General features: G+C 39.7%; 1 protein-coding gene across 1 annotated transcript in view; it reads right to left on the reverse strand.

Annotated features, from left to right (window-relative positions):
- PLPP1 (phospholipid phosphatase 1) overlaps window positions 1-12,308 on the reverse strand; it is a gene marked incomplete at its 5' end in the record, with an annotated part of 41,234 nt that extends 28,926 nt beyond the window's left edge. Inside the window, 2 exons of the mRNA XM_086629292.1 lie at window positions 8,568-8,848; window positions 12,153-12,308. Coding sequence (XP_086485418.1) covers window positions 8,568-8,848; window positions 12,153-12,308 — 437 coding nt within the window. The remainder of the gene's footprint in view (window positions 1-8,567; window positions 8,849-12,152) is intronic.
- Window positions 12,309-13,227: the final 919 nt, after the last annotated feature.

Raw genomic sequence — 13,227 nt, forward strand, 5'->3', positions numbered from 1 at the left:
AATGGGGCTAAATCCGGCTGGAGGCCGGTCACCAGTGGGGTTCCCCAGGGCTCAGTGCTGGGTCCAGTTCTGTTTAACATCTTTATCAATGACCTGGATGAGGGGATTGAATGTACCCTCAGTAAATTTGCGGATGACACCAAGCTGGGAGGCTGTGTCGATCTGCTCGAGGGTAGGGAGGCCCTTCAGAGGGATTGGAACAGACTGGATCGTTGGGCTGAGGCCAATGGCATGAGCTTTAATAAGGCCAAGTGCAGAGTCCTTCACTTGGGATACAAAAACCCCAAGCATCGCTACAGGCTCGGGGAAGAGTGGCTGGAGAGCTGCCTGGCAGAGAAGGACCTGGGGGTGTTGGTTGACTACCGGCTTGATATGAGCCAGCAGTGTGCCCAGGTGGCCAAAAAGGCCAATGGGATACTGGCGTGTATCAAGAATAGTGTGACCAGCAGGAACAGGGAAGTGATCCTGCCCCTGTACTCGGCACTGGTGAGGCCGCACCTGGAATATTGTGTCCAGTTTTGGGCCCCTCGCTTTAAGAGAGATATTGAGCTCCTGGAGCGAGTCCAAAGAAGGGCGACTAAACTGGTCAAGGGGCTGGAAAATAAAACTTATGAGGAGCGGCTGAGGGAGTTGGGGCTGTTTAGCCTGGAGAAGAGGAGGCTGAGGGGAGACCTGATTACAGCCTACAAATACTTGAGAAGGGATGGTGGGGAGGTGGGGGAAGGGCTCTTTACACTAGTGATGGGTGATAGGACAAGAGGAAATGGGTATAAGCTTAGTCAGGGGAGGTTCAGATTGGATGTTAGAAAGAATTTCTTCTCTGAAAGGGTTGTCAGCCACTGGAATAGGCTGCCCAGGGAGGTGGTTGAGTCCCCATCCCTGGGTGTGTTTAAGAAAAGGGTGGATGAACTACTTAGGGATATGGTTTAATGGGAGATTAGGGACAGTTGGACTCGATGATCTCCAACGTCTTTTCCAACCTAGAAATCTATGAAATATGAAATTATATACAAACAAGACAAAAAACCCTGATACCTATATCTCAATAGAAGAAGAGAAACAAGCCAACACTACCTGAACAGTAGATTTTTTAAGAGACAGGAAGACTGCAACATCTCCAAATCTGCACCTTAAATAAAAGCTCCAGAGTAAAAGTTAGTGAATTGAAGAGTTCAAGAAATTAACTATATGTTGACCCTTCCCCTTTTAACTCACCATAAGGTACATCTCTAACACTAAAGTACAGGTTAAAATTTCTGGAGACTCAAGGCACAGGAACTCAAGGCATCTCATATTTAGAAAGGCTTCTCCTAGGGAAATCCAGCTGCCTCAAAATCTGCCAGAAGGGCAACATGGCACAGCACAAGCAATTCAACAGCTTTCTTTTGACACTGCTGTTGGACAGGCCTAACATGAAAAGTGCTCTCTGCTAATCTGTTACTCAGGAGCAAGGATGGACATTTCAGCATGTTGGACATTTCAGCAGCACCCTTGGTTGTAGCAAACATGAGATGGTAGGATTTCATGAGAACCTCCTATAAGTACAAGGACACTCCATCTCCTTGTGGAAGGAAACAAGCAGGAATAACAAGAGGACACCTCAATTCACTGAGAAGTATCTGACTGAGCTCATATACAAAAACCCATGACAGGTAGAAAAGACTGCCTACCAAGGACACGTACCAAAGTATCACCCAAGTATGCAGAGAAGGAATTAGGAAGACCAAGGCTGGAGCTCATGAGGGATAGAGAGGACAGTGGGAAGGTGTTCAACTGCAACAGCAAAACGAAAAGACAAAGATAACACGGGCCCATCACTGCACAGGGTGAGCTATGCTGCAATAAGGGGCATAGAAAAGCTAAAGGTCTTGATGCCTTCTAGGCCTCAGGTTTTGAAGTCTTTTCCAATACGACCTTTTCAGCCTCCCATGTCTTCATGCCTAGTAGTAAACTTTAGAGGAGAGAGGAATTATCTAATCAAGGAAGATCTAACCATGATTACTTAAAGCTGGAGTTGCAAGTCCCTGAGACCAGATCACTTGCATCCAGTGGTGCTGAAGAAGGTAAATCATGCCATGATGAGGCCATTCAGAGGCAGAGGTTCCCCCTGATGATTAGAAAAAGGGCAAGATGGACTGAAGGAACAGATTTTTCCTAACAGGTGGTGGAATCTCCACCTCCAGAGCTCTTCAACAAATCACGATGTGCAGGGCTTGTCAGAACTCTACTGTTACCCCTGCTTTAAACTGGAGGTTACACTAGATGACTTCTAGAGGCTCCCTCTTGTATCTACACAAAGACTTCCCAAGCATTCAGCCACATAGCAGAAGTATTTAAGCCATTCTTGCTAGACATTGTAACAGAGTCTCCACAGTCTCCAAGATGTGACCATTAACAATACTGGGTGGGGGGAAGAAATCAATTCAGTACCAAGAAAAGGTTTAATGAAAATTTCAGAAGACAAAGATTCACAGAATTTTAAGATCTGTCTAGAATTTACTCAAGAGAAGTCAGCGTGTTTATTTTCTGAAATGTTTTAATACCTTTTTTGGTGAAATTTTAGGAAAAAAATACTTTAAAAATAGTTTCCACCATCATCTGCAGTAATATCCTGAAACACAGTATTAAAGAGACAGATTTATGTTAATCCAAAACTATGAAGCATACCTGGCAATTGGGTTATGAACTTATCTAAATCTATTCTTAAACTTTTATCCACTAAATTGACTGGTCCCAATTAGTTTCTGTTTGCCAAAGTGGTCACAAAAGTCTGCGAAACAAGCAAATCAGATATTCTGAACATGTGAGAAGAGAAGGACCTTAATTAAAAGCTTTTTGCTTTCAAAGGCTAGAAGTTCAACACAGCATTATCAACAGTTGTGTTTCACCTTCCTTATTGAGCACTGATATTCTAAACCTTTTTTCCTACGTTACTGCAGGCAGTGATTCTAAAACCAGAAAGTTTAAGGAAGTATGCTTTAAAGTTTTAAAGTTCTAGGGAGGCACCACTTACACCCCTAGCAGTAACTAGAACACTTATTTCCACCCTAGTATACTATTGTCCCTGTGACATTATTCAGAAGACATTGAGTAATAACACTGCATATTTCATGCTACAACATTTATTTTTAACATTTTGTGGATAAAATGTAAGTTTAAATAGTACGAGATTAAATATATCTGACCTTTACACAAGGCTTTAATGTGCTGTTTATGCTGCCAAATTTATAACAAGACATATATGTGAAAGTGACAGAATAATCATAAATTAAATTCTAAAAATACTGTAATCTGTATATAGCACCTGCTACATTGTTTGAGAATTCAAAAAGACTCATTCAAATGGTCTTTCAATTACACACAACTAACTCTTCAATACTAGAAGCTTGGTTTGTGGGGTTTTTTTATGGTTCTTTTGAGGGAGCTTTTGTTTGGTTTTGGAGTTTTTTTTGAGGGGTGCTTGGGTTTTGGGGTTTTTTGTTTGTTTTAGTTTTTACCTGCTTGTAGAAAGAGTTTTATAAAACTGGAGAGAAAAGCTTACAGTCATTACTAAGTTCCCATTCTCCTCAAAAAAATATTGACAGGACCTTTATTTAAGCCACGTTTAATGTCTTTGGCATTGGATTTTACAACCAATAAGAAATACCCATTCGTTGTTTAAGATGATGCTTCAAGTTTACAGACACAGTTAAGATAGACCTCTTCCAGATACAGGCCGGCCTGACTCAAGCTTGTCTCATGGATTCCAGATCCTGCTTCCTAGGGAACATGAATGCTTGTCTGCATAAAGGCAATCACGGTGGAATTAGCAGCTCCTGACTGCCAAAATGAGTCAGGAGCAACCAGTTAACATCACCACATGATGTAGTGGTACAGTCTAACAATACAGTTAGAAACCATCCCCAACACCATCTTAATGTCCTCAAGTACAACCCATTTAAGGATAACTAAACCAATAGCTTTTAAAGTTTCTTTTTTACCTCCCACTAGAAACCTCAAAAGAAACTTTCCAGACCAATCAAGTGTTAAGACACACTAACAACAAAGGCTTTTTCGAGGGTGTTGAAGACTCAGAAGCTCTTGGTCTTCTACTTTGTTATTCTACTAGAAGTTCAAGCTTCACTGTTCACAAACTCATTTCAGACAGACAATCGGCAACCACAGCAAAGTACACTCACCAGAGGAACAGTCAAATATTCATTCACAGCTCCTGCTGCTGAACATCTGTGGTTTCTATTAACTCCTTTGGATGCAAGAAAGCTAACAAACAGGATGCATGAGCAACCTGCCATGGGCTTGATGGAGCAGACACGTTTGGGAAGTATGCCTTAGCTACCAATAAAGAACAGAGAAGTCATCTGTCCACTCCATGTCCTCTCTGCCTACTCCTCTTTGAGGAATCTGGGTATCTTGCCAACCAACTCAAGGTAGGCAAAGGTAAGTAATAGCAAACCAAATGAGAAGGAAGAATTGAACATGAATGGTAGCTGCAACTGGAGAGATTAGAGATTAGCAGATACTACTTACTCACATCCCCACTCCATCATGGTTATAGCTGAGCACACCTACCTGTTTTACTGAACTCTACTTGGCCAATTTGAAAAAAAGAAACAGTCTTTTAGCAAGTCATTACCTTTATAGGAGCTAACGTACCGTAAAGGCAATCCAGCGGCACTGCAGTACATGCTGGTATACTAAAAATGACATGCTAATTGCCAGCACTACTGATAGGACCCACCCCTTGCCTTTGATGTCTCTTTATTCACAGACACTAAGTCTTATGCTTATATATCAAACTCACTTTTCTAAAACACTAAAACAAGCCACTGTCTCCCAGTAAAGAAACTCCATGATATGAAGTTCTGTACTCTTCTGCTCAGTGCAACTACGTTTTAAAAAAAAAAAATCATGTACCTTACTAAACTGTGTTATGTTCTTTAAGGAGAAGTTTGCTATTTCGATACTCAAAAGAAAACTCACCTTCACAGGCTAAGCATCTTTCAAATATAAATGAGACTTACTGAGCACACAACTGTGATTGTGATCCTCAGCTTAGTTTAACTACTGGAAGCGCAAACACACTATAAAAGTTGTTGAGGAGAAGCTAAAACCATTTTAAACTGAAGAGGATTCTGTTTTCAGCCTAATAGAGAGCAAACAAGATACTTAAGTCAACAAGAATTAGCTCATCAAGCTCAGGCTAAAAAGTAAAACCTTACTGAAACTAACCAAAACTCACAGGAACTTTATTAATCTAGACAACCAAGCATAAATCCATTGTTTTGTATTCATGCAAAAGCATATATGTATTTTAGCATGTATTTTAATCCCACTGTTACTGATTAACAATAAGGACTAATGACTCTTTTCCCCCATGCCCCCATGTTATAACATAGCACACATACGCAGAGTTGCAAACATCAGATCTGCATAAAACAGTACTGGGATAAACACCGAACGATGCTTGCCCAAAACACTCTCAGCCTATGACCATAACACTTAGAGGCTCCTGTAAACACAGGTGTTTTCTCGGTTTTATTCCTCTAGAAGTTTGTTCAAATGATTTTTTGAACCCACCTATAAATTTACATATCCCTGCACTGCAAAGAGTTCCACAGCTTACTTTACCTTCTTAATCTTCATATGGGAAAAAAATAAAAATAAGAAACTACTTCAAATGTTTCTCCTTCCAGTTTTACTATTATGAGGAAGTGGGAATGACTGTTTATTACTAACTTCTGTACCACTGCTAAATTATCCTTTAGAGACTTCCATCTCACACCCATCTCTTAATACACACCCACTTGCTCTATTTCAGGCCAAGTGGTCTGATTTACTCAGGAATGCTTCATACCAAAAGTATTTTATACTTTGAGTTCAGGGATGAGAAGGGAGAAGAGAACAAATAGAAGTATTGCTTCTACAATACACACAGCAGAAGCACACAACAGATTTTTACACTGGAAGCATTGTCTTCCTGCTATGAATTAAGAAATAGTCAATAAAGATTAGAGTTGTCTTTTTGACTGTGTAACTCAGCACGAATCTCCAAAACTATTCAAAAACAATCTCAAGTTCTATTACTAAACAAGAGTAACAGGTTCAATTCAGAACACATGACTTTGTAGGCAACATTATGATTGTCCTGTCTTCACTCTTTCTTGGAATATCTACCTGCATAGTTATTTTATGCAAATGAGGGCATACAGTAATAAGCTTGACTCCAATAACCTTATATAACTGATCCAGAAATTGACCACTGGGTTACAGTTTGAGAGCCTACTGACCTCCTCCAACTTCCTGCAAAACTCACTGCAATCAAATTCCCTCCTCTTAGTGACTAATTAACTGTAAGGTATGTAGGCACATGACCCAAAACAACTGAAACTACCTTTTTATATGCAGGGCCAGATTTCCGTAAGAAAACAAGAACAAGTTCCTGGGTCACTGCATCCATGACATCCACCTGTACAGGCCAATGTCTCATTTTAATGTACCTTTCTTGACCACTCACTAACTTTCTTTTTGTTTACAGCTTCCTGTGCATGGAAAAGCCTCAGCTGAGAGCAGAAGCACCACAACGTGAGCTCACACTGAAGACATCACTTCAAGGCAAGCATTGACCAATGAGGACATCCACCTTACATCATCTTCTAGGGAACAACAGGGACAACAGAAAAAGGGAACAAAACAGTAGCTGGGAATACAAACCTAACAACTCATCTGTTAAGAGACAGACAAATCTTGCTTCCAATATGGAAGTCTCAGATTTCAAAGCACTAGTTGCACAGGGAAGAACAAAATCTAAGTGATCACCATGCCATCACATCATTTCCCCATATTATTCTCACACAACAACAAAAGAAACCTGTTTCCTTGTTTGAGGATAAGCTAACTCTGGTTTTCAGCATCCCCAAAACCTGGAAAATTTTATTTCAGGACCATTTTAGTCATTACAATTAACTGAAGTTTTCTCCTTTTCCCCCTTTACATTTGAGAAGCATTTTTAGACTCTTGCAGAAGTTCAACTGAAGACTCAGAGCTATGCCCAAATTGAATTTCGACCCCACTGTTATCTTGGGAGTGGTAGCATCTCCTTTATTTCCATTATTAAGGTTGTTCTGCTGCAAGTCAGATCTTTGAAAAGTCAGTAACATTTAAAAGTCTGACAGACATGCTCTTCAGAAATTCTTTGTTCGCTACATTTCATGAAAATCCTTTGTATACTCTGCCTTTTTCCAAACTGAAGTTGACAGTCATATAGAAAGTGACCATTACAAGTCTTCAGAAGTACATCATGTATTTCCTGGAACAGAGATAAAAGTTACATCTTCCTACTGGATATTCTGACTCTACAGGGCTACTCATAGACAAGGAAAGTCCCTTCAATAATCAGTTTCTAGAAGAGCTTAGAATAAGTAAATAAAAGTCTTTGAAGCACAAGTATGGGCATCAGTAATACAAAAAAAGCTGCAGATGAAACAGTCCTCTACTTCAATCTCTCAAGGAACAAACTCCAATTTGTCTGTTTACTACCTGCACGAAGTTCTGCTCATTTTAGGATTATCCGTTCTACTGCCTATCTATCTTCATGCACTTGCTCCTGTAGTACGAACAGCCATTCAAAACACAAACTGCTCCTGGCACCTTTGAACAGCTGCTGTGCATGACTAGGAGCTGGATCTGGTTCCCCACCAAATCAATAGGCAGCATTTTCCCACAACTGCTGAGGAATATGCATGTTACTAGAAGATCCATAGGGGACATATGCTAGAAGAGCAAATGAGCGCAGAGGACAGTAAGCAAAATCTACACATACGTATTTAAAAACCACACACAGAGATTCTAACTAAGAGAATACATGGGCCCTCCAGAAAAAGAACGGCAAGGAGTTTCTCTAAAGCCAGTTTCCAGGGAGCTCAAGCAACTCTAATACAAGTACGTTCAGAATAATTTCTGGTAACATTTTCAATAGCATTTAAATGCTGTTGTTTATAACACAGTAACAAAACTCCAGCAGGTCAGATGCTTCGTTTTTGTTTCCCTGTTATCTTGTTGCAGTTGAACTGGCAGGTAAGTATTTTCAGGTAATGAAATGCCTGATAACGAGAAAACTGAGTAGAGTGATTCTCTTAACCGTTCTCCATATTTTTATATGAATACATCCAGATTCTATTTGCATTCATTCTAAATCTGAACTGTTTTCCTTGCTGATGTGTATTCCACATCTGATTTTGAAGGCAGATTTCAAATTCTTCTCTTCATTGGGATGCGCAGATATTTTAGAAACATAAACAGAAGCCAATCAAAACTGAACATCATCCACATTTTGTAAAAAAGCAGAAATGAATACACAATAATTCATGCATTCTTCTGTATATTAATAAAACAAGTTTCCACAAATTAAAAAAATAATCCCAATATCTAGACAGGGCTCAGAGTATAAAATTCATTACCAGAAATTTATTCTAGGAGAAGCACAAAAAATACAGTAGCAATACCAAACTCATCGTCTCAAGTGAAGAAACAGGTTTTACAACCAAACATACATGGTTAGTCAGACTCACCTTCCTTCATTGATTTTTGCTTTGTCTCCTTGACAAGAGAAGTTCTCAATGTAACCTAGACTGCAGTTGATTCGTGTCCAGTCGGGCTGGCACACAGCGAGGAAGTGAGGACGCAATCTACCTATGGAGTACTTGGCAATGTCTGTCAACGACTGGCTAGCAGCTGCTCCAAAAACGAAGGTCCCAATGGCTTTGTAAATAGTGGCTATGTAGTTATTTCTGACAAATGAATTTGAGTGCAAATGATTATAAAAGACAGAGAGAGTCTCTCCTAGGATTATCTGAAAGAGAAATAAGGACAACAGTTAAAGAAAGACAACTGCTTAAAAGCAAGCTATTACTCTATCGTTAATATTCATATTCAGACATGTAGTTTCAGAAATACACATTTAATAAACATTAAACTGCAAATTTAAACTTCCCAAGAGTCAGCAGTCACCATGCCCACACTTAACATTTTTATTTAGAAGAAAACAAAAACTTTTACCTTACCCTGCTTCATGTTGAACTTAATATTGATTTCCAGAATGTTTATTAAAAAAAGCCTTCTCATATTACTTGGCATAGCCCTAACCAGAAACATTTTCCCCAGTATCACATTTTATTCTACTTAGTCTTCTTCAGCTAAACTTCTGCTGAGCAAAATTTTTCTATTTCATCATAAAGTTGTTTGTTTAAATCAGTGGCCTTTCACATCCAGAAGTGAAGTCTAGATACTTCAGAATAGTCTCTGGCTTCACAAAAAAGCTAAGAAATTTCCCATTCCTCAAGAACATTACATCTTTGAGGGAGAAAACTAGTGAGAGTAAGGAAAGAGAAGCATTACTGACGTCTTTCATCCAAGATATATGCATCAAGTGCTGACAGGAAAGCTGATTTAATTTTATTTTCCTGTAACTATATCTTTTGCAAAAAGTAAGTTTTTCTTAAAACAAGCACAAAACTTCACCCCAGACAGGTTGGATACTGCACCAGACAGTCCTATTTTGTACAGAACGGCTCAACTCATACAAAGGATCAGATGAGTGGTGGACTGTATGCATATACATAAAGTCATCTTTAAAAATCCTCTACAGACTAAATGATGGCTCAGTCTGTCACTTGAAAGTGACAAGTCCAGGATCCCAGCAAAGCAGACCTTTGGTGAATGAAGGTGTTACTAGACACTCTGACACCTGGGCAGATAAAGTAGTTGTCAGCAGCTTTGCACATGAAGGCAAACAGGCAATCCCATCAGATGCATGACACTGAAGTTTGACACTCTGCAGCATACCGAAACATGGACTGAAGCAGAGGAACACTAGAACATAGACTACAGCTGAGAAAGTTTCCAGTAAAGTAGGTGTTGGTAAGCTCTTACATACAGTCTACCTATCCCAGAGAGTAACCTTTTAATTAAGATAGTTGAGCAGAAATATCACAGCCATGACTGGTAAATAATGAATCCCTTTTAAAGAACACTGCTGCAAAACCTGCAAGAAGGTCACTTATCTCAGTTGAGTTTACAAAAATTAGGAGATTTAAATGCAGCTACTTCACTGGAGGCAGACGTCAAAGAATATTCCTCTTCAATAATCCGACTGAGCATCGAGTAAAGGACACCAACATCTGCTTTTACCATCTGACATTAAAGCAATCTTGACAGAAAAGCCTGATTTCACAACTAAAAGACAGTCCCTGATATTACAGAGGTAACTTTTGTTAGCTAAATATTCATGCAGACTCATATAGAGATTGGTTAAATTCAAATTAAATACATCAGTTAAAAATTACTATATTCGTTGAAGCCTTATCTGACTCGGGAAGTCCCTGAGCTGTAAATGGCTGGTAATAAAGTATTGTGGGCAAAATATCAATCTTTGCTTGCTCTATTCTTCTGTTCTTCCCCACTCATCTGTTTTAACTGCTGCTAGAAATGCGGTAACAAGCTAGATGGACTTCAGTTGTGACCACATACTGCTGCTCTTCAGTAATATCAACTACCAACAGTAGTAACAGGGTGAAAAAAAATAGTCCTATCTTAGAAGGCAGATCTTTTAGCATAAACCAGTTGCCAGTTAATAGCACAGACAAAAACTGGGGAAAAAAAGTTTTATCTGTTCTAGAAGTATTTCTGCAAATTTTTGAATTAGTTTTTTTCAGAAAAGTAGGTAAGTTGTAGTTTTTATTCCCAGCCCCACGTTTCTACAGTAATGAAAAAAAAATCTAACCCAAGAGCAAACATAAGCTACAAGCTGACTTTTATGTTGGAACCCAGATAAAAATCAACACAGTCCTTACACAAGAGAGAGTTAGATTGCCATAATACCTCTCCTGATTTTAATCCATTAGCCCAGAGAAACACTTACAAATCTTATTTGGCATAAAAGAGTTTTAACTCTGCTCAAAGTGTAGCTCTGATGAGCTTGGATGTCACCCAACACAGAGCCATGAGTGGAGTTTGAAGCTTTTTAGCACATCTGGATAAGGATACTTAAGTCCCTATTGAAGGGCCATTGTTGGAACTAAAGTGCAGTTCCATGAGACTTACAACATGAAATAGTTAACTGATGAGGTCCAGCCCTCCCCTCTGCCCATCCCCTGGGACATGCCCCCACCACTTTTTGCCCCAGCATTGAGGCTGTCTTCTTCCAGGAGCCATTTCACCCAACTAAGCTCAAAGCAAGCTGCTGTTTTCTCCCAGGTTAAAGAATTTCACTAGCTTATGCTGGTTGAGACAAGCCACCAGAGATGGCAAAAGACAGGGTAACAGTCAGACCTCACCTTTTGTCCACAGTAAGCTACTAGGTTAGCTCAGCTGACATTGTGCAAGTACATCTAAAAGATGTACAGAGTCGCTATATGCTTGAGCCAGTTCACCTGAGCTCGGAGCTGCGGACAAAGAGGGAGATCCCAAACTGGCAGTTGCAGAGGCAATCTCTGACATGAAGAGGTGGGAAGGAGAACAGCACCCCATTTTCAACCAGGTTAGGTGTGACATGAAAGTGAGCCCTAGCATTAACTCAAACAAGTGAGCCCAGTGTTTTATCCTGACCTTTGGGAAAATATCCAGGGAAAAATTCCCTGGCTACTTATTCTTTTTATTCTAATTATGCTTTTGATAAGTTCTGATTAGAAGCCACGGTATTTTTCTATTAAAGAACTTAGTATCTCTTGTTACACTTCTGCACACAGAAGTATTTCCAATGACTCTGTGGCAGACAAAAATGCTAACTTAATAGGTCATAGCTCCCAAAATAGAAAAGCTTGAGACAGTAATTTAAAATACATACAATATTATTCTTAACTGATATGTTAAAGGAGGAAGTTTTTGTTTCTCAGGCTATCAAATTAAGCCACCATACTTCTAAGGTGTTCTTTTTCTGTTCTATAATTCTAGCTGTTTGACCTCAATTAAAGAAAACCTTTCAGTTATACTTGCCAGAATACCATTTCTATAGCTTTAGCACCTGGTCTAGGGATATTATTTTGAAGTCGAGAAATCTTACAGAATATAGTTTTAGAAGTCTGTATTAACAGATTGCCCCTCCTCCCTCTTCCCCACCCCCATTGGAAGCAAATGCAATGAAGAAAAGGTTAACTTACAACAATTATACTGAAAGGAATAATTATTCCTGCTAACAACTTATAAGAAATGGTGTCCTCTTTGTATGGATACCGGATGGATTCATCACTACAGAAAACTCCTCTCTGGAAGGGGATATGTCTTGAATTGAGAATCGCAAAAGGCAAGCCAGCTAGCAAAAAGGAATAAAAAACACATTACAAAAGCAACACAAACTCTGGCGATGATTATACCCCCGCATTTCCAAAGAGAAGTGCATAAAGAGGACCAGGCATGCAGCAAGTTAGAAGGTTATGCACTTCCTTTGGCCGATGACTACTGTCTTGTCTTTGCAGCTCCCAGGAAGGACTGTTAAAGGAAGGAGAGCAGGAGAGGATTCCTCTCACCTTTGTATTTGTGGCACATCAAGTGTGGAAGCTTGCCAAAACACTGACTGAGTAAACAGTTCAGTGACAACCACAGAGTTGCTCAATCTGCTGCTACTGCCACAATTATTGACTATTCCTTTACATTCCAGTGAGCAACAGTTGCCCCTTTATATCTTCTCTGGACAGCTTTACAAGTCAGAAAAAGCACAAATTGCGTTTCATGAAAGCAGAAAAGGGGTGCTTCTCAGGGAGTGCAAGTGCAGAGGGAGTTTTCAGGAAGAGATATGGGAAAAAAAAGGAAGAGTTACACACACGTGCAATCACCTCACTTCTACACACACTGGGTAGTTCCCTGGAAAAAATGTGGTCACTGCACAAGCCCAACAACCTCAGGGCAGGTAGATTTTATTCCCCTCTCTTCTGCAAAAGAGAAAGCCTTTGGCTCATCCTAAACACAATAGAACACAAGACTGAGGTGCACAATGCTTTGTGCTATTGCACCTCAAGAGACCTACAACACTAATCAAAACTGGTCATTTGAACAGCAAAGTTTCAAAAAAGAAGCCTAAAATAGCATACAAATTACAACAAACTAACAGAATCACATTTTTAAACCGTGATCCTCCATCCTTGACACATACACAGGGTCTGCACAATCTGTTTCTGTACAGGGATGAATATCCTCAGAAATAAATGGCTCTTCGGAAAAAAGTAGTAAGAGACTACC

The sequence above is a fragment of the Tauraco erythrolophus genome, chromosome Z, assembly GCF_009769465.1.
Source record: "Tauraco erythrolophus isolate bTauEry1 chromosome Z, bTauEry1.pri, whole genome shotgun sequence".
Lineage (NCBI taxonomy): Eukaryota > Metazoa > Chordata > Aves > Musophagiformes > Musophagidae > Tauraco > Tauraco erythrolophus.